The sequence below is a fragment of the Hylaeus volcanicus genome, chromosome 7 (assembly GCF_026283585.1).
Source record: "Hylaeus volcanicus isolate JK05 chromosome 7, UHH_iyHylVolc1.0_haploid, whole genome shotgun sequence".
In the NCBI taxonomy this organism is placed as follows: domain Eukaryota; kingdom Metazoa; phylum Arthropoda; class Insecta; order Hymenoptera; family Colletidae; genus Hylaeus; species Hylaeus volcanicus.
The window spans coordinates 1,058,005-1,077,406 of NC_071982.1; the positions used below are offsets into that span (position 1 = coordinate 1,058,005).

Genomic DNA, 19,402 nt, shown 5'->3' on the forward strand with positions numbered 1-19,402 from the left:
TTTCTTTTCCTCTTTCGAACATTTCCCAGAGGAAGAAACGAGACAAACACATCGGCAAACTTCAGATTTATTCGAAGCCTAGGGTTTCGCCCATCTTTGCGCGTGTAATACTATTATTGCACTATTGGTGAATCATACGTTTGTCCATGTTAATCGAACCAATAGGATCACCGTTACTTTCGTTTAGTACTTTTACGTCGTGTTGTTTAACCACTTAAGTCTGAAGTATCTCCCGCTATACTGAAATGTAGTTGATTTCAAGTGATCGAATTGCACTGTTGCGTCCTTTGACACGCTTAACCGTTTACGAAAACTGTTTCGCTACATTTTTGATGATACTTTGATCAGTTTACCATGCCAAATATTTACAAAAGATTCAGAAAATTACGTCGAAGGCGTCATAATCGCACTTAGTAATAAATTACATCGCGATAGTGTGTGAATTCGAAAAACTAAGCTAGTGCCGTGTATCCATCACATATATTTGCTTTATTGATATTCCGAGTGTCACAGGCCTTGTGGTGCCTATGCATATCTTGAGGTAATCCATTCTTTTAACAGATATAATATCTTACGTTTATTTAGAATTGTACGTTTTGAAATTGCTGGTATTTCCAAGCGTCTTAAATAGTAGTACTGTTTACGTCATTTTCTTGTATTTATGCGCCAACGGTAGACATAACCTACGCGATATTTTTCTCGATAATGTTGCTTTGGAGTACTGATACAAAATTCTAACAAAAGTTAAATAGATCAGTGTGTAATTTGATCTTTTACCGAGTCAATTTAAGTCATATTTATGTTATTTGATTTGTATTTGTTATGCATATGTAATAATTCCCATTTTCTGTTTATCGTACCGATGCAGAAGTTCCAATAGTGTACAGTTGTGAAAGCTATTAACCTAATATGAATATAAACATTGATTCTTATTGTTTTGTTCTATTTATGTGGTATTCATTTGTTAGATTTCACTCTTTGCTATGGTAGCATAAGGATTTATTTTCGTATTTGGTAGTGTAGTTGTTTGCCCGACAGTGTATAAAGTATTAATAATATACTCTAAAATATGCGTTAATATGTAAGTTTCAAAAGTACTTTGGAATAATTTATTATAATGTTTCTTATGTTATTAGTATATTTTTATCGAGTAAACGATTAAAAATAATATTGTAGAAGATAAAGGATAACTGATAACGGAATGTATAACATTACAGAATTTGGACAGTATTCTAGATTATTTTAAGGACATAAAGTTTCTCATATTTCGTTGTACCATTCATTAAACACTATGTCAGAAATAATTTACCCGCAAGGGTGCAGATCTGTTACGGAAGATCTGGGTCCAGATGAACTGATTAGACGATTAAAGGTATATTTGAAAAAGAATAATTTCCAATGAATAAAACAATAACATGAACAAGTAAAAAGATCTTACGTTAAATTCTTTAAACAGACATTAGCTCACACGTTACAAGCAATGGGACAAGACGAAGGAATGTATCAACAGTATATACCCCTTGCGTTACATTTGGCAGAAGAACATTTTCTAATGCATCAAAGTAAAGATGTACAACTCCTAATTGCGTGTTGTATCGCCGATGTTCTAAGGGTTTACGCCCCTGAAGCTCCATATAAAGATGCAGAACAGGTAAATAAAAGTTATTTCATTGTATCTTATAATTTTCCAAAATTTTGTACACAAAATTTTGATTTTTCCTCAAGTTTACTCCGATATTAAATTAATTTTATATTGTTGTAGGTTAAAACGATATTCTTGTTTTTAATTAAACAATTGGCTGGCTTGAAAGATCCTAAAGATCCTGCTTTCAAAAGATATTTTTACCTTTTGGAAAATTTAGCATACGTGAAATCGTTTAATATGTGCTTTGAATTAGAAGATTGCCAAGAAATCTTCTGTGCACTTTTTTCTCTTATGTTTAGAATAGTAAAGTAAGTATGATTACAGACGTAGAATAAAGCTCACAAATGAACAGAGGGTACTAAATTGTTTCGCAATCGTTACAATTGCAGCGACGAACATTCTGGGAAAGTCAAAAGTTTTATGTTAGATGTTTTGTGCCCGCTTATTACGGAATCAGACATTGTTAGCAATGAACTTCTGGACATTATACTCATGAATATCGTTGAACCAAACAAAACACAAAAAAAGAACGCGTATTTGCTTGCAAAGGAACTAGTAATTAAATGTAGCGATACATTGGAACCTTATATTCAAGCAGTAAGTAGAATAAAATTGAGATTGTCTGTATGTTTTTGTATGTATTACATAAGGGAAAGAAACGTAACGGTGTAATATTTTCCGTGTTATTAAATTTATAGTTTTTTAATCATGTACTGATTTTGGGCAAAGAGGAGAAAAGCTTACAAATTTGCAAGAAAGTATATGATTTGATTTACGAGTTAAATCACATTTGTCCAAGCGTCTTGCTGTCCGTCCTTCCACAATTAGAGTGTAAACTGAAATCTTCCTCTGAAACGGAAAGATTAGGCGCCGTGGCGTTATTAGCCAGAATGTTTTCTGAGAAGGGATCGCAGTTGGCTGTACAACATACACAGCTATGGCGTGCATTTTTAGGAAGATTTAACGACATCAGCGTATCGATTCGTATAAAGTGTGTACAATACTCGATGCATTTTTTACTGAACCATCCTGAATTAAGAAAGGATATTACTGATACCTTAAAAATGAGACAACACGACGCGGACGAAAGCGTTAGATACGAAGTTGTTATGGCTATAGTAACCACTGCCAGAAGGGATTTCGAAGTTGTATCGGACAGCGAGGACTTACTCGAATTTGTTAAAGAAAGAACCTTGGACAAAAAGTTTAAAATCAGAAAGGAAGCAATGGCAGGATTGGCAATGATATACAAGAAGCATCTAAACGATGCAGATGTACCGCAAGCTACAAAAAAGGCTGTCACTTGGATAAAAGACAAAATATTACATGGCTATTATATGGCAGGCATGGAGGATAGATTATTAGTGGAGCGGTTACTAAACACTTGTTTAGTACCTTATCAGTTGCCAGCTAGCGAGAGGATGAAGAAATTATATCATTTATTAGGTACAATCGATGACCATGCATCCAAAGCATTCGTTGAATTGCAAAAACATCAGCTCGCTGTGCGACGAGCAGTAGTGGAATGGTTAGAAATTGTAAAAAAGACAGATGCCAGTGTCGAAGTGGTGGCCAAAATTCATCAGATATCTCGTTTTCTGCCAGATCCTATGAAAGTGCAAGAATTTTTACAGAAATTTAGTAATCATATGAGAAAGGATTCAGCATTGTTGCAAGGAATGGAAACAATAGTTCAGCCAAATGTTTCTTGTAAAGAATGTGCAGATACTATAAGTATGGTTCTCAAAAAATTAGGTCAACCTGTCATGACAAATTTGTACTACAACACGATAAAAATGTTGTTGGAAAGAGTCAGTTCTGTCATGATAGACGAAGAAGCGATTAGGGTTTTAATCGGATATGTATTAGATTGTTTAAAAGGAGGTAATGTAATAGAAGAAGTTGGACTCAATCCAAATAATGCGGGTGAAAAAGGTTTAAGGTTACTTGTGATGCTTTCGTTCGTATTTGGTCCACACTTTCTTCATAATGACATTTTGATGCAACTTGTTCATCTCCTGGAATTAGAGGATGAAATGGTGGCACCATTGGTTCTTTCAATTTTCACATTCTTAGGAAAATACAAACCTTTATGTGATGTAGCGCCAGATATTATGAACCTCATGGTTACGATATGCAAGAACTTTGCGGAAACGGGAACACCGAAACAAGCAAAACAGGCCGTTAGGTGTTTATTTGTTAATATGACCAATATTCATGATACCATTTTCCCTGAAATTATTGAGAGAATTAAAAATACTCTAACACCAACATCCGAATATTATCGAACATCTATAGTCACGTTAGGTCATATAGCTTATAATTTACCAGAAAAATATCAAGTACAAATAAAAAATATGGTGTCCAGAAAAATAGTCAAAGAGCTATTAGTGAAGGAAAGCAGTGAACAAACTTCTGACACAATCGACAGAGACTGGTGCAGAGAAGATCAATTACCCGAAGAGACACGTTGTAGATTAGAAGGTTTGAAATGTATGGCACGCTGGTTATTGGGCTTGAAGACTGATGTACTCTCTGCGCAAAAAACCTTTAGAATGTTGAATGCATTTGTAGTAAACAAAGGAGATCTATTACAGCAAGGTCGTTTAAGTAAAGCAGAGATGAGTTGGTTGCGATTACAAGCTGGTTGCTCGATGCTAAAGATATGCGAGCAAAAAGGTGTTGGTGATCAATTTACAGCGGAACAGTTCTACAACTTGTCACAACTCATGATGGTATGTTAATTATTTTACACCAATAATACAATATTAATGCTCTAATACCAGAAAAATATTTAAATGATCGACATTGATTTATAGGATGAAGTCCCACAAGTACGAGAGGCTTTTGGTAGCAAATTACATAAAGGACTTGGAAGGGGAATCCCAAATAAATGCTTACCATTAGATTTTATGGGTTATTATGCCCTTGCAGGCAAAGAACAAAACAAAAGACTAAAGTGTGTTTTAAAAACTTATATGCAAACTGATATAAACAAAAGGAGGGATTATGTTAAGACATTATCTTTGGGTACCGTAGAGCGGGCCATGGGTAAGAAACTAAATAGTAAGGCATTATCGAAATATTATTTGATATTGTTTCTTTTTGTGATTGAAAATATTATTATGACATCGAGGAATAATTACTCGATTAAATAATGATTGCAGGTCAATTGCCTCATATTCTTCCTGATTATATGCTAGTATTTGCTGTCCCTATTCTTGCACACGATCCTGAATTCACAAGCCATATGATGACGACTCAATTAAAAGTAATACAGCAATGTTTATGGTTTATACTAGAACCTCTTATAACAAAAAACGAATACTATTGCTATGGTTTTTATAAAAATCTCATAGAACGAATGAAGAGCCATAAAGATGCTTTGAAGCCTGAAGATAACGTCATGAATTATGTAAACATTTTAAACTACGCCTTACTATTTATAAATTAAATACGAGAAATTCACGTTATTTTTCATGTGCGCAGAAACTGTGGGCTGTTTGTGATTTAGCTATGAATGTGATATACACTAAGACAACAAATTTCGATATGAAAGAGTTCCCAAGCGAGACACGAATTCCTACTATGTACTTCAAGCGTGCAGATGAACTGTTAAGTAACATCAGGAATTATTTGCCTGCTGATATGCAAATAAACATGTTGACTCCCAAAGGAAAAGGATCGCTTCACAATACACATTCTGCTAGCGAAAGGCCACAGCGCAGGGCTAAATCTAAACAGCAGAAAGAAGTCGGTATTGGGCCAAATGAAACTGATGCAAGGGTAAGATAAGTTACATAATTGTTTCATAAACAATTTCTGCGTTGACATAAACGTCACTTTTGGGGGCCACTGGCCCTTTTATAGCTCGGGTACCTCGGAATTGCTAAACCCGTACTATAGCTACGATTAAACATAGCTACAGTCCCTGAGGGCTTTATTATTATTAAAGTAATACATGATCGTCAATTCGGGTCAATAAAGAAATTGTTTTTGAAGTTTTTAGTATCGAATAATGGACGATTAACCGTACAACCTATTTTCTTTAATTCTACTCAAATATTTGTAATTATAATTAATACAAACTTACATTAGCGAATAATTCGCAAACAGTAGCGTTAAAAGATGTTTATGTATAATATAATTTCAAGCTGCAAATTGGAGAAGTGGAATGCATTGATGCACAGGTAAAACGATTTGAAATTTCACGAGGATAAAAATTTGCATTGTTTGATATATTACCCATTAATTCATAATAACTTACATTGTTTACGATGCATTCGATTTTATTTACAGCCAGCAGAAGCATCAGAAACTAGAATTCAATTACCTGGTATAGAAGATGAGGTAAATAATTAAGATTACAAATTGTTTGGATACATTATTTTGGTATTATATATAAGAGTATATATAATTTTTCAGATCGAAGAACCACCAGCAAAGAGGGCATTAAGAGAATCGGATAAAGTAAATAAATAATTAAGTGCACGAACTGTATCCAAGAGGATGTTAGAAATAGGGGAAAGACTTAAGGGACGTGATGATCATAAGAATTAAAGAATCTAAAAATACCTTACAAATTAGAAAACAGAATATTTTGGTTATGTACAACAATTAATAAACCTGTCGTTCGCGTATGTCTAGACAGTAAGATGTTAAGATAATTATACATTAACGTGGAATAATTAATACGTGTAGGCTTACGACTGAACAAATTTTGTGGAGTTGAAACAAATTAAAAATTAATTATCTTACACCATTTGAGAAATGTATTTCTTTTAATTATGAAAGGATACGTAAACTCGTTCTTGTTTTAATTTCTCTTATATGTTAATTAAAGCAGTGGCACATTCGATAATACAAAACTACAATTCCTTCACAATTGGAAAATGTAATAATCAAAGGTCTTTCTTCCTTGGGAACTATCTGACAATTGTTGTATTGTTCACTTTTGCATTAATGAATATAAATGTTTGTACCATTTCACGCGCATTTTTCTTCACGGATAAGTAACAGAGACTGCATAAAAAATGTACTGTTTGTAACGAACGACTTACAACTAGTAAAATCTGTACTCCATGATAGTAGTATTATCAGATTTAGTTCTTGTTTTTAATTAAGAGTAACTGATATGAAGTTTCGTTATAAAAGGTACGTCACGATAAATGGAATGCATTATGTTTTTGTACGCAGAAGAGAACAACATAACGTTATTGGATTTCTATAAACACTTGTGTTTTAGATAAACTGGATGTGTGTCAATTGGCTTTCTGATCCAAAGTTGTTTCTTTCTATTCGTTTGATTATCATCACTACTATAATTAATATTATTATTATTATCTTATTGCTATTATTATTATCATCATTATCCTATCAAAGAAATCATTCAGCTCTGACGATCACTGTTTTCTAATAAGACATATATTGTCTCGTAAAATTATCTGTTTATGTTTTATTTGTAAAATTAAATTAAATTGAAATTTGGCCAGCGCACGGCCTCTAATAATTAACTTATTTCAAACAAGGTGACCTTATGAATATTTCAATAGTATCTATACATGTATACATATAAATGGTGCGAATAGTGCGCATTAATATAAACATTATTTGTTAAAACTTTTGTTATGCAAACGTAACGAGAACGCATCATCATTATGATAATCCATTAAAGAAGTTCAACATGCTCGTACGTGACGGTTATTCCTGTATCACTGTCATTAATTGTATATGTATTATAAACTAATTTCGTATCGCTTCTATTCAAATTTGTATCCAAAAACTTTTCTGCACTTAAAATGTAATGCAAAGTGTACGAATAGTTCTTGTAACTCGATCTAACTTATGTCTCATCATTTATTTTAAATTCAGTGTGTTAATATGAATTACTTTCAAAACGTTGTTTTATTCAATTATCATTACCAACAATAAAAGAACCCTCGAGTAAACGTTAAGTTTATACTTTTCTTTGCTAATAAAATACACTTGAAATTCTAAGAGTACATTACTTATTTAACATTTCATACAAATTCAATTGTTAACTTTTTGCTCTTACGGGGGTTAGAAAAGTGGATACAAATATGAATGAAATTCTTAAGTAATTTAAAATGGGCCTAGGTTTTATAAAATTTCCTTTTTCAACATTAGAATTATTAGCGGTAAGAATTAAAATGTATTAAACCTAAATACGAATGGGAATTGTGAATGTGAATGTGAATGGCGACGAATGTTTGATCTTATTATCTAAACATTATAGAATTTAACACATACCTATTACCTCTTCATTAAAATTACAGTACAATGCAAATTATTAATTTCTTTTTTGTTAAATATCAATAGTGCAGCGTTACTACTTGTAATTGGCATAATTTTATTTAATTCTTTTTAAGTAATTTATAGCTTTTCAATTCATAGTATAGTATTTCATTGCATAGTACTGCAATTTTTTCAAACAGGTTATAGATTATGAAATATACATATTCCGATGAAAAAAAAAAAACCAACCAATTAATCAGTGCTATTCATCTGTCAATCTGTGAGACGTAAGTGACGCATTGTAACGGTTCTATAATAAAACGAATTAAGTAAAATCGTATGTATTTAATAACATTTAGGTAGTTACAGATATACAAATTAATCTTAACGTTTTCTAAAAGCTTTTCTATTATCCTTCTTCCCTATGCTGAAATTCTGTGCACCTTTCCTTTTATTTTGATTTTGTTTTGTGTTTGCTCTAAAATGTGTATAATAAAATTGCTTGTATACCACATATTAGAATATGTAATATTTTATTATATGTAATAAAGTAATATATACTTACTCGTAACGCATTCTTTTCACAGCTTTCTTACTCGTATCAGTTAAATCGGCAGCAAACGAAGACTTCGGTCGTTTTATCGACGCTAAAATATAATCGATGTCATAAGAGAAAAAAAAAATACTTGAATATTAAAATTAAAAATAATATTGTATTGTAATATACTTTTTCTATTAGCTAAAGATCTATCATCATCCATGACTGTTCGAATTTTCTTTTGTTTATTTTTCTTTTTAGCTAATCTTGCTTGAAACGCCGCAATTTTTTCTAATTCTTTCACTGCTCTGTCTTCTGCAGTTTCTTTTTTAAGATCCTTTGATACTTTCTTTTTCTTCTCTTCGCCGATTTTCGGAGGCCCTATATGTCTGATTTTCTTCTCTTTATTTTTTGGTTGTTTTTCTACTAATGATAGTTTCTCTAAAAGCAATGTAAATTAAAGCAATGTATATGAATAATTAATTACCGAAATGATCGAATATTTCGAATACTAACCCTTTTCTTCTTTCCTTTCCTTTTGAGTTTGGAACCAGCTTCTTTGCTCGCCTTTATCACTTTCATTTTTAAGTAATTTCTCGACGCGATTTGCTTGATTTTCTATTTTGGCTAATTCTCTTTCATTTCTTTCTTCTTCCAATATGTTCTCCACGTCAGCTTCAAGAGATTGTAATTTTTTGTTATATTTTTCGATTATATCGGGAGGTATTATTCGATTTTTTACTGGATTTTTTGCATTTTTAATAATCTCTTTAACCAACGAACGTTCTTGCTCACCAGCCAATGATACTGACACTCCAACACGACCGGCTCTAGCTGTTCGACCAACTCTGATAGAGAAATTAAGAGTATTTATTTTCTACAAAATGCATAAAAGTATACGCGTAAACTAGGCTTTTATACCTATGAATATAATGTTGCATGGTAGCTGGCATAACGAAATTAATTACAGTTTTAACACCACTTATGTCTAAACCTCTTGCAGCAACATCTGTTGCTAGTAAGATATCTATTTCTTCGTCTTTAAATTTTCGTAAATTTTCTAAACGTTGAGGTTGTGTGAGATTACCATGAAGTTCTCCAACCTACGATGCGAAATATGGATGGCACATAACTTATTAAGAATATATATTAATGGTTATGTAGAATATTTATTAAACAAGTTATATTTCATGTACCTTCACACCCAACAATCCTAATAGAATATGAAGTCTATGAGCTTGTTTCTTTGTTTGAACAAAAACCATAGCATGATCGTGAAAAGTTCTACAAATTAAAGCAGCTAAAATTGCCTCGCGATCTCCTTCCCTTTCTTTTCGTATTCTATATTAAACAAAAATTTACTATTTCAGTGTATTGTCACCAAGAGCACCAATTACGATCTCACTTACCGAATAAATTCCTGGCGTAAATTAAAGGCAACATCTTGATTACTATCTACAAATACTTTCACAGGTTTATCAAGAGACACGGTAGCCAAGTCTTTTACTTCTTCGGTCATGGTAGCAGAAAATAAAATCGTTTGTCTACTTCTAGAGCATTGTTGCACTATATATTTCATTTGTTCTGCAAAGTACTCGTCTAACATCCTTAAAAGTAGATAATAAAATTACTTCCAATATAATACAGAGCAACTATAAATCAAGTATATGTTTCAATTTACCTGTCCGCTTCATCTAAAATGAGTACTTCGATACTGTCTAACGAGAATGTGGGTGTATTTTTTAAATGATCAATTAATCTGCCAGGCGTAGCTATTACAATATCTGGGTTCTTCCTTAATACAGTTTCCTAATTACATAGTAAAAAATTTGATAGAAGCTATGTATAAATTTAATACTAATAGATACTTAAGTTTGTACTATGATATAACTACGCACTTGAACTTTCACATCTAAGCCACCAACAGATAATCCTACTTCAACTGTTGTAAACTGAGATAATTGTTTTGTAACTTGATACACTTGGACACCAAGTTCTCTCGTTGGTACGAGTACAAGAACTCGGGAAATAGCAGGACCATCCAAAGGTCTATACAGTAACCTCTCTAGAGTTGGTAGCATGTAAGCTGCAGTTTTACCAGTACCAGTAGCAGCACAGCCACATATGTCACGACCCATTAATGCAACAGGAATAGTAGCAGCTTGAATGGGTGTTGGGTGTACAAAATTCATAGCTGTTATGGCCTTTAACAAGAATACATAGAAATTATAAGAAAAAACTAAAAAGTGCAATGTTACAAAACTGTAATTTGATATGTAATAGGATTGTACTTTCAATAAAGGACGCGACAAATTCATTTGGTAAAATGTTGCGTATGGTTCTGAACTCGAATACTCCTCAAAGTTAATGGCTTCTTCCTCATTTTCATAGGCAGTCTTTTTCTTCTTATTCTTCCTTTCTTTTGTCTTAAATATATCTACAACAAAATATACGTTAACGTGCAATTCAATTTAAAATCGTACAATAAAATCATTACCTTTTTTAAGTTCATCTTCCGATAAAGAAATTTCATCGTCTTCTATTTTAATTTCGGATGAATCTATAATGGAATCATTGATTTCATTCTGCAAGGAAAATATATATAAAATGTTAAAATATCAGAACGCTTTCTCAAACCAACTTTTAAAAATATATAGCTGTCACTGATAACCTCCAAAAGTAACGAATCAACAACTAACCTAACAAACTCAAACATGAAATTACATTGATAACATAGTTACTTACTTCATTCTCCGATCCTTTCCTAATCTTTTTGATTTTATCATCAAGTTTTGTTTTCGCTTTTCGTTTAATATATTTGCTCAAATCATTCCATGTGTCCTTATTATATTCAGATATGTCATTTACGAATTGAAAGTTGCTATCAAAATCCTTCTTTTGCTTTTTCTTCTGTTTTCGGGGCTGAAACTACGAGAGTAACTATTCATTTACGTGTCTACGAATTAGTGTAATAAATAAATATTTGTTTAGCTCGAAGAAACAAAACATTGTAATATTATGTTATGATTTGTATGGCAATATCTCACATCGTCTTCCGTATCAGAATTATCAGAAAAATCTGTTACTTCTTGATCGTCTTCGATTGTTTTAATTAAATCACAATTACTATCCATTTTACATTACAGGTTATACGAAGGCACATTAAACTTTCAATACTAAACCCACGTGGATAGAGTGCACATGGCACCTATACATATAATGTATAATAAGTCGCTGAATGTTGCAAAATTGTATACGAATATAGTGAAATACTATTTTACGTACTATATTATATGTACGAAGTACTAAGTGGCGTCATCGGTGAGAAAATGCCCAAGTTTGTAGTGAAAATAGTTCCTAACCTTTCTGCAAGATGGCGCTATATTTTAATACATTATTCATTTTTCATAAATGGATTATTAGGTATAATTCTTTGCTTTATAGCACTACGATATATTATTATTTCAATTATCATTTTTATCAATAGGTATTTTATACAGCAATAATTATTGGTTCATTTACTTAGTGACGTCATCTAGCGGCAACAGTGCGAACTATTTTCATTATAAACTTGTGCGTTTTCCCACCGATGGCGCCACTAACTAAACGATCGATAATTATTATTTACTCATTAAAGTGACAAACTTGACATGTTAAATAATACATTACATTACAGTATTATGAAGCAAAGAGTCGTGTTAATTATGCATTTATGGAAAGTAAAGAATAATTTATTAAATTAGATTGGTTACCGCCATCTAGCGTAAATAGTGGGAACTATTTTCACTACAAACTTGGCCACTTTGCCACCGATGGCGTCACTAGTGCAAAATTTCAAGGGTTCTGATCCAAGCTTACAAAATTCTTCGTTCATGCGCGTAACTTATTATACAAAGTTATCACACTACTGCTTACTTATTACTAGCTTATTTCCATTCTTTTTATCATCGTCTTACATGACCCCTGCATTATACTGCAGATACTGTTAACAGTATCTCTTACTTCTCATCTCTTCTCATCTCTAGCTCGGGTACCTCGGGTTTGCTAAAGCCCGTACTGTAGCTACAAACTTCTGCTACAGCCCCTGAGGGCAACTTACAATTTGTAATAATAAATGCTTTTGTAAGTTACAAAAGCATTTATTGGTCCATGAAACAGATCGCTGATACTTATTGTATTCGTATAATACTGGTACTGAAATCCGCTCATTGAGCGGCTTAGTGAGCGGTGCTATTTTTGGATAAACCCATTAATCCCACACATGTGTCACTATAAAATCCAACCCATTCGTTATCACACGTTATCCATACTATTTAGAGGATTAGTTTTGTTAGTTCGATAAGGTCTCTTATTGTCACTGTGTTCCAAGTTTCAAGAAAGGTTTTATCAGGTTTTATGGCAAGCAATGGAGCTACTAGCTACAGCTATGTGATCGCAACGTAACCGTCAAGAGCACAGAGCGTTTCTTGAAGTGAAAATTTAGTTTGTCAGTGAAATGGTTTAAAATTGGCTATTACCATTACGAGCGAGTAACGTTACGCGCCAATAATGCATAAATTAAATCTTAACGCATGTCAGAATTATGCGTACAATCGATCAGAAGATACGTGTATTTGGGGCAGAGAACGTATCCTTCTCGGTCGAGTGACCGATGGATATTTGATAGACGAAAAAACGTACTATTAGTTAAGAATCGATCGACGTGTATATTTGAATTAGTCTGAAACAGTCTGAAAGGAATATGTAAGAACAAAGTGTCTTATTCCACGACTCTCGAATTTTCGTGCGAAATATCACGGGTACACGAATGGAATCATACGACGATACAATGAGTTTTACATTAATTTCATTCATCAAAATCGATCAGAAACGAGAAGAAAGGAACTATAAGATATTTAAATAAACCTTAACAAGACTGTCATTCAATGAATAAGTCGAGTATTTGCAAATTCGAGATATATTACTCGCATACCTGTTATCAGGCATGGCAGTTGTTTGGAAGAGTATAAAAGTTAAATATATATTTGCTTGCATTTTAATTAATTTTATCATCGCGTGTTTGATAAATATTGCTCTTATAAGTATAGGTAAGATAACAATTGTTCAAATACTCTAAATACAATCTACAGAAAGTTTGAAAATTACACCAAACTAAAAATTATAGATGAATGCGAATGCGAAATAGTTACACAGTCAAATCAGTACAATAATAAGAATAAACAGGAGGATAACGATGATAAAAGTTATAAAAAATTTTCCCATCGGTTAGCTATACTTGTGCCATTTAGGGATCGTTTTGAAGAGCTACTAATATTTGCTCCCCATATGAAGAAATTCTTAGATAAACAAAATATAGATTATCATATATTCATACTCAACCAGGTATATTTCCATTTCAAATAAATTCAAATGATAAATTCAAAGAAATTGTTTAAATTTAATAATTGTACTTCTGTGTTTTCGTAGGTTGATAGGTTTAGATTCAATAGAGCCTCTCTTATAAACGTAGGCTTCCTTGAAGTTAACAAAGAATTTGATTACATAGCTATGCACGATGTAGATTTATTGCCTATAAACGATGAATTATTATACTCTTTTCCTGCCAAGGGGCCCTACCATGTATCTTCTCCAGAATTACATCCTAGATACCACTATCCGACATTTGTTGGGGGCATATTACTTATTAAAAGGTTTTTATCGTAAAGTTCTTATTATGCAATGCATGTTAGTAACATGTTATTATTGCCAATGCATTAATAAAAATATATTTCCACAGAGAACATTTTATACAAGTAAATGGAATGTCTAATAAATATTGGGGTTGGGGTCTCGAAGACGATGAATTCTATGTTAGATTGAAAGAAGCAAGTTTGACCGTTACGAGACCACAAAATGTATCTACTGGAACCCACAATACATTTAAGTGAGAAAAAATTGTATTTGTGATGTATTAGCTACTAATGTAGATATTCATTGAATTTTCATGAATTTCAGACATACGCATGACAGGAGTCATAGAAAACGAGATATGATCAAATGTTACAATCAACGAGAAATTACTCGAAAACGAGATCGTCAGACCGGCTTAAATAATGTTTCTTATAAAATAGTAGGTACCATTGCAATGACTATTGGGGACACACCATTAACCGTCCTTAATATTTCTCTAATGTGCGATAAGTCAGGTACACCTTGGTGTGAATGTGATAAGGTAGTGGGATCTAAAGATGGAAAATCAAAGGAGAAAAAAAAAGTCAATAATAACAAGTCTGCCACTGCATTGTAACTATATCGATCAAAACTGTATTAAGTAAATACATATGTATATAATTAAATAATTATATAGAATTACTACACTATCAATCGATTCTTTTATAATCTTTTAAACACATTATACCGTAATGTTACTGATAATAATTAATTAACAATTTAAAAAAGAAACAGACATCTGGTGAAAACTATTTTGATTTAAATTTGTAGCAGACTTGTTTTCCTTAGTAAAAGATAAATCTTATTAATGCAGAAGAAACATCAGATCTATTGTGATAGATAATTATGTATTAAAACATATGCGAATAACGATTTAATGCTGTAATTCGCTGATTAAAATGGTCTTTTATATTACACATAATAATGTTTATACATATATTTACATCGGAAGTGAGAGCGTGAAATGATATTATACAATAAATATAATTGTAAGTGCACAATGGATATTGTACAATGATACAGAAGGAAACCTGTCTAAGCATTTACGATTTTAATATTACATTTCCTAGTTTGAATGTGGTAAAAAAGAAAGGGCTCTAAACTATAGAACCGTGGCTACATAACTGCATTCAACTGCAGAATGAAATGTTCTCTTAATTCATTTGTACTAAAATCATCACCATCATTGTTTTCATCGAAAATGTCTTGCACAGTTCCTGTTACGGTTTCTGCGCCATCGTATTCGCATGTTTTAGCAATCGCGTCAGGTAGCTCCGAATCTTTTTCATCCGTTTCAGATTCGTTATTTGTATCTTGCATCTTTTCTGTTTTGATATTTAACTTTGAAATAGAATTTTGCACTTTATCTGTATCACTTTTATTATTATCTGTGTAATCTTCTTTGAAAACTCCTTTACACAAAGCTGGTAACGGTGGTAATGGAATCCCGTAAGAAAGTAACTTATCGTATCCGTTTCTTCCACAAGTTTTTCTAATATCTGCTGCCATAGCTAAAGCCTTCTCTGAAAACTCTTGTCTGGAACTATCGATTAATATTTCATTGAATTTGTTCATTTTTTCGTCTAAAAGTTTTCTCCTCCTCATAATAGTTTGCATATTTAACATTTTCCTTCTGTATGTGTTTGTGTTTTTCTCAGCCCTTTCTAGGTATTTGGAAGCCTTCTCCAATTTCCAGTTGAGTTCCTTAATTCGATTATCCTTTTGCTTAATTTGTCCTTCGAGTTTCCTCTTCTGCTGTGACTCCAATGTGACAGTTTTCATTAATTTCTTATTCATTTCTTCAAAATAATTCACCCTATTCGATAAATCTTCTATTAACCTTTGTTTAGATTCCAATATCTTTTTTGTAACAGCTAAAGCTTGTGAATTATTCGATCTTGTATAAATTTTTGGAGTTGTTTCTACTTCTCTGATTTGTACGTCGTGGCCAACATCTTTATTTCTCAAACTGTTTTCCAACTCTTTATAAATAATCAACTGATCGGTTAATTTTCCAATTACATCTTCTTGAATTTGTATTCTCTCCAGTAGATCCTCGTAATCAGGTGAAACAGAACATTTAGTATTATTTTCTATGGTAGTTTGAGCAGTGTACATACTATTCTGTAATACAGAATTAGTCTTTGTCTGATTTTTGTTCTCCTCGTCGGAGCAAGTACGCCGAAGAGACGAAGAGCGACAGTTTTTCGAATTATGAGTGAAATCTAAATTTACAAATTCTCTATCCTTAGAAGGAGAACAATATAAATCTTTCTTTGTGGAAGTTGCGTAGTCATCTCTTGTTAATGGACTACTAAAATCGCTGTAAGTTATTTCTCTCTGGTTTTTAGGTGACAGTACTGTTATAACAGACGTAATGAACGCATTATTTTCTTCATTCTTGCAAACAGGGGTAAATTTTTGAGATACTTGTGTTTCTATCGTATTAGTTGATAACTCTTCGATAATTTCGGTCACATCATCGGGATCACCGGTTACTTTTATTACAAACTTCGCTACTTCCATTTTTGAATTATTTCTTTTATTAATATCGCTCATCTCTCGTGAAAACATTGACAACTCATCTTTTATCGTCGTTTCTTGCTCTATACTATCCGACAAGTCGTTATTAGTCGACGAATTAACATCTTGATCAGAGGTGCTTCTAATCGACTTTTTTATCGACTTCATTATTTCTTCTCTGGTTCTTCTTTTACGTTTCATAGCTGCTCTTATATTTGGTATAACATGTACTTCATCTTTAGTAAAATTTTCTTCTATATCTTCGTTAAAAATCTTTTTTTCATCTTTAATAGATATTATTTCGTCGTATCTCAAGGCATTATCGTCTACTTTATTAATTTTTGATGTAATTTGAGATACAGATATCTTTTCATCTCCGCTTTCTATACCAAAAATTATTTCAACATTTTCTTCTTTGTCCATAAGCGTATGTCCAAATTCATTTCTTCCCGGAAAATTATGATTTGTATTAACAGAAAGAGCAACTTTACATTTACCATTATTAATATCACCATTTCTATCTATCATTTGTACACCTTGCTTGCGACTTTTAATTGTCAACTTTCTTCTCCCTTCGTTATTATAACTTTCATCTTCTGTAGACCCACCATCGCAAATCTGTTTCAGCTTCTCCTCAATTTCATCGTAACTATCCTCAAATGCATTATGATCCATAACTTCTAGTTTAATTTCTTCTTTCACAATGGCACTTGATAATATAGCTTCCGGATTATCGATCATTAAAGATAATCCAGTTTCTTTTTTACTATTATTCAATCGTGCTTCAAGATTATCATATTTCGCAGAGCCGCTAATGTCTATGACATTATCCTCGGCAATCATAATAATACTTTCTTCTTGAAGATCGGAATTAACGCTTTCTTTCTCGTCGTCTTCTCCTACGTACTTACGAACATATCTAAACTTATTTCCAACAAACTGAATGAATGGTTCGCAAAGATCTTGAAAATCCGAGTCCTTTTCTTCTAAATATTCCGTGGATGAATGTTTAGTACTATTTTCCACATATTCGGTGCTGTATTCGTTTTGAGATGAATTTTCTTCTTTGATACCAATTATCCTAGTCCTTTTCTTGGGAGACTTTCTTGTAGATGTTATCGTAAATATAGAAGGGATAGCGTTTTTTCTTAACCTAATTCTTCCACTTTGCGTTATGGACCATTCCTGAGGCTCGAAATGTACATGACAAAGGAATGAATTGTTAGACGGTTCCCAGTCGGCTCTAGCCACGCGTTCTTGCCAAATTTTCCTCAACTTTGGGTCACGTGGAAAACATTTCATAATATAACCTTTTTCACTACGATTGTTGCAGCCAACTGCTGCACAGCCTGGCATATTTAGACATCCAAAAGCTATTGAACAGTCTGTAAATTAATAAGAAGAATAAAGAACGTTATTACATCGTCGACAATGGTACAATGTAATCGACAATACTGTACAATTTATGCTTTTAAAATAAAACTAACACAATACACATGACGCGAATAAAGACTATTCATGCTTCGAATTCTGTACAAATATAAGAATATGTTTAATAATACTTCATCGAGTAAATCCAACCTTTGTTTCTGTGCCGAGACTGCAGATCTTAAGTCAAAAAGCGATTGAAACAAATCAACGGATCGTATGCTAATCATCGTAAAAACCGTAATGTTCAGCCGGTGCGTTATGTTATAAGGTGCGTGTATTATCGTCGAATAATTTGAAACGCTTTTCGAATACTTTGTTCAATTGTTGACGAAGGAAAACAATTTCTTTCGCACACTGTGATCCTCCTATCGGCAGCGTACAGCGTGAAAGAAGCCGAAACTCGCTCACCTCTCAGCCATCGGCTTTATTCCGAGTCCATTGTTACGAGAAGAAACTTTTGAATCTGCTGATATATCAGTCGTTAACCGCGTTCGATTGATAACGTTATAAATTCATGGAATTTACCCACAGGATGAAAATAAATTGAAATTCGATCATACAAATCGCACATCTACGTTAGCACTGACAATGGCATACGGATATCGAAATAAACTTCGAGTTCTCTACGGAATCGAGGTATCGCAACGCAATATGGCCGCCTCCATGGCCGATCGTATAGGTTAACTTTTATATTCCGTTATTGTACTTTTCATTGAACTTATTCTCGATACTATACTTATTTCAATTATTTAATTATTTTTTTCTCATTTTTTAATTATCGCTTTTCAATTATTATGTGTCATTTTCAACGATATCGATCCTATAACGTTAACTAGATCTGTAGTTTTGAAAATATAAAGTACGAATGTAATTGTCTGCATGCACTTATTTTAGCATTCACTAATTTATTATATATGCTACACTTCGTTCATTGTCTTAGAACGTCTGATTATGCATTTCCGATTACATCACACAAATAAATTTAATATAAATCTCTCTCTCTCTCTCTCTCTCTCTCTCTCTCTCTCTCTCTCTCTCTCATTCCTTCGATAAATTGGCGAAATTATAAAGATTAGTAGATTAGTACCGAGATATTTTTTGGTAAAGAAATAATTTAGTTCGTACATTTTATCAATTTTACCCTTGCGATTAGTATTTAAATAGCGGTTATTTCTTGAAGGGGTAACGGCGAATACGCATTAAACATCCGATTTACCAATTTTCTTATGCCCCGTTCTTTTGTATAATTAAAGAAGCTGCTGTGAGTAAATACCTTTCAATCTGACGTTTGAATCACAAAT

General features: G+C 32.5%; 4 protein-coding genes across 7 annotated transcripts; 2 read left to right on the forward strand and 2 right to left on the reverse strand.

The window, feature by feature from the left end:
* Positions 1-269: 269 nt before the first annotated feature.
* On the forward strand, positions 270-6,181 carry LOC128879673 (sister chromatid cohesion protein PDS5 homolog B). Of its 3 annotated transcripts, none has more exons than XM_054129040.1 (12): positions 270-541; positions 1,218-1,372; positions 1,457-1,651; positions 1,763-1,953; positions 2,035-2,242; positions 2,344-4,380; positions 4,465-4,711; positions 4,813-5,060; positions 5,135-5,431; positions 5,800-5,835; positions 5,945-5,995; positions 6,071-6,181. In XM_054129040.1, exons 2-12 carry the CDS (start codon positions 1,292-1,294, stop codon positions 6,125-6,127), a joined length of 3,648 nt encoding a protein of 1,215 aa, XP_053985015.1. In that variant the 5' UTR covers positions 270-541; positions 1,218-1,291; the 3' UTR covers positions 6,128-6,181. The 3 variants fall into 3 exon arrangements, with proteins under 3 accessions (XP_053985015.1, XP_053985016.1, XP_053985018.1); XM_054129041.1 differs by having other exon boundaries at positions 4,465-4,696; XM_054129043.1 differs by lacking the exon at positions 5,800-5,835.
* A 2,049-nt stretch (positions 6,182-8,230) lies between these two features.
* On the reverse strand, positions 8,231-11,679 carry LOC128879674 (probable ATP-dependent RNA helicase DDX27). Its single transcript, XM_054129044.1, has 13 exons — positions 11,486-11,679; positions 11,184-11,366; positions 10,936-11,023; positions 10,730-10,875; positions 10,337-10,642; positions 10,120-10,247; positions 9,848-10,045; positions 9,635-9,779; positions 9,360-9,541; positions 8,955-9,286; positions 8,628-8,879; positions 8,466-8,547; positions 8,231-8,378 (listed from the first exon to the last, which is right to left on the reverse strand). The coding sequence occupies exons 1-13, from the start codon at positions 11,570-11,572 to the stop codon at positions 8,285-8,287; spliced, it is 2,223 nt and encodes a 740-aa protein (XP_053985019.1). The 5' UTR covers positions 11,573-11,679; the 3' UTR covers positions 8,231-8,284.
* Positions 11,680-12,652: 973 nt separating this feature from the next.
* Positions 12,653-15,242, forward strand: LOC128880188 (beta-1,4-galactosyltransferase 7). Its single transcript, XM_054129987.1, has 5 exons — positions 12,653-13,525; positions 13,603-13,820; positions 13,905-14,128; positions 14,215-14,361; positions 14,433-15,242. The coding sequence occupies exons 1-5, from the start codon at positions 13,423-13,425 to the stop codon at positions 14,722-14,724; spliced, it is 984 nt and encodes a 327-aa protein (XP_053985962.1). The 5' UTR covers positions 12,653-13,422; the 3' UTR covers positions 14,725-15,242.
* LOC128880185 (putative leucine-rich repeat-containing protein DDB_G0290503) lies at positions 15,070-18,700 on the reverse strand. 2 transcript variants are annotated; one of them, XM_054129981.1, is made up of 2 exons: positions 18,510-18,700; positions 15,070-18,055 (listed from the first exon to the last, which is right to left on the reverse strand). In XM_054129981.1, the coding sequence occupies exon 2, from the start codon at positions 18,024-18,026 to the stop codon at positions 15,264-15,266; it is 2,763 nt and encodes a 920-aa protein (XP_053985956.1). In that variant the 5' UTR covers positions 18,027-18,055; positions 18,510-18,700; the 3' UTR covers positions 15,070-15,263. The 2 variants fall into 2 exon arrangements, with proteins under 2 accessions (XP_053985956.1, XP_053985955.1); XM_054129980.1 differs by having other exon boundaries at positions 18,252-18,700.
* Between the last annotated feature and the right edge of the window lie 702 nt (positions 18,701-19,402).

What these genes read in the sequence shown, in the direction of transcription:
- LOC128879674 (XM_054129044.1), bottom strand. Translation starts at nt 11,572, where the DNA reads ATGGATAGTAATTGTGATTTAATTAAAACAATCGAAGACGATCAAGAA. An exon ending in GGAAGATGAACTTAAAAAAG is followed by an intron (nt 10,876 to 10,935) that starts GTAATGATTTTA and finishes ATTTTGTTGTAG; the next exon opens with ATATATTTAAGACAAAAGAA. An exon ending in TGTCGCGTCCTTTATTGAAA is followed by an intron (nt 10,643 to 10,729) that starts GTACAATCCTAT and finishes TTCTTGTTAAAG; the next exon opens with GCCATAACAGCTATGAATTT.
- LOC128879673 (XM_054129040.1), top strand. Translation starts at nt 1,292, where the DNA reads ATGTCAGAAATAATTTACCCGCAAGGGTGCAGATCTGTTACGGAAGAT. An exon ending in CATATAAAGATGCAGAACAG is followed by an intron (nt 1,652 to 1,762) that starts GTAAATAAAAGT and finishes ATATTGTTGTAG; the next exon opens with GTTAAAACGATATTCTTGTT. An exon ending in CATGGGTAAGAAACTAAATA is followed by an intron (nt 4,712 to 4,812) that starts GTAAGGCATTAT and finishes TAATGATTGCAG; the next exon opens with GTCAATTGCCTCATATTCTT.
- LOC128880185 (XM_054129981.1), bottom strand. Translation starts at nt 18,026, where the DNA reads ATGCCAGGCTGTGCAGCAGTTGGCTGCAACAATCGTAGTGAAAAAGGT.
- LOC128880188 (XM_054129987.1), top strand. Translation starts at nt 13,423, where the DNA reads ATGGCAGTTGTTTGGAAGAGTATAAAAGTTAAATATATATTTGCTTGC. An exon ending in TATTGCTCTTATAAGTATAG is followed by an intron (nt 13,526 to 13,602) that starts GTAAGATAACAA and finishes TAAAAATTATAG; the next exon opens with ATGAATGCGAATGCGAAATA. An exon ending in GGCATATTACTTATTAAAAG is followed by an intron (nt 14,129 to 14,214) that starts GTTTTTATCGTA and finishes ATATTTCCACAG; the next exon opens with AGAACATTTTATACAAGTAA.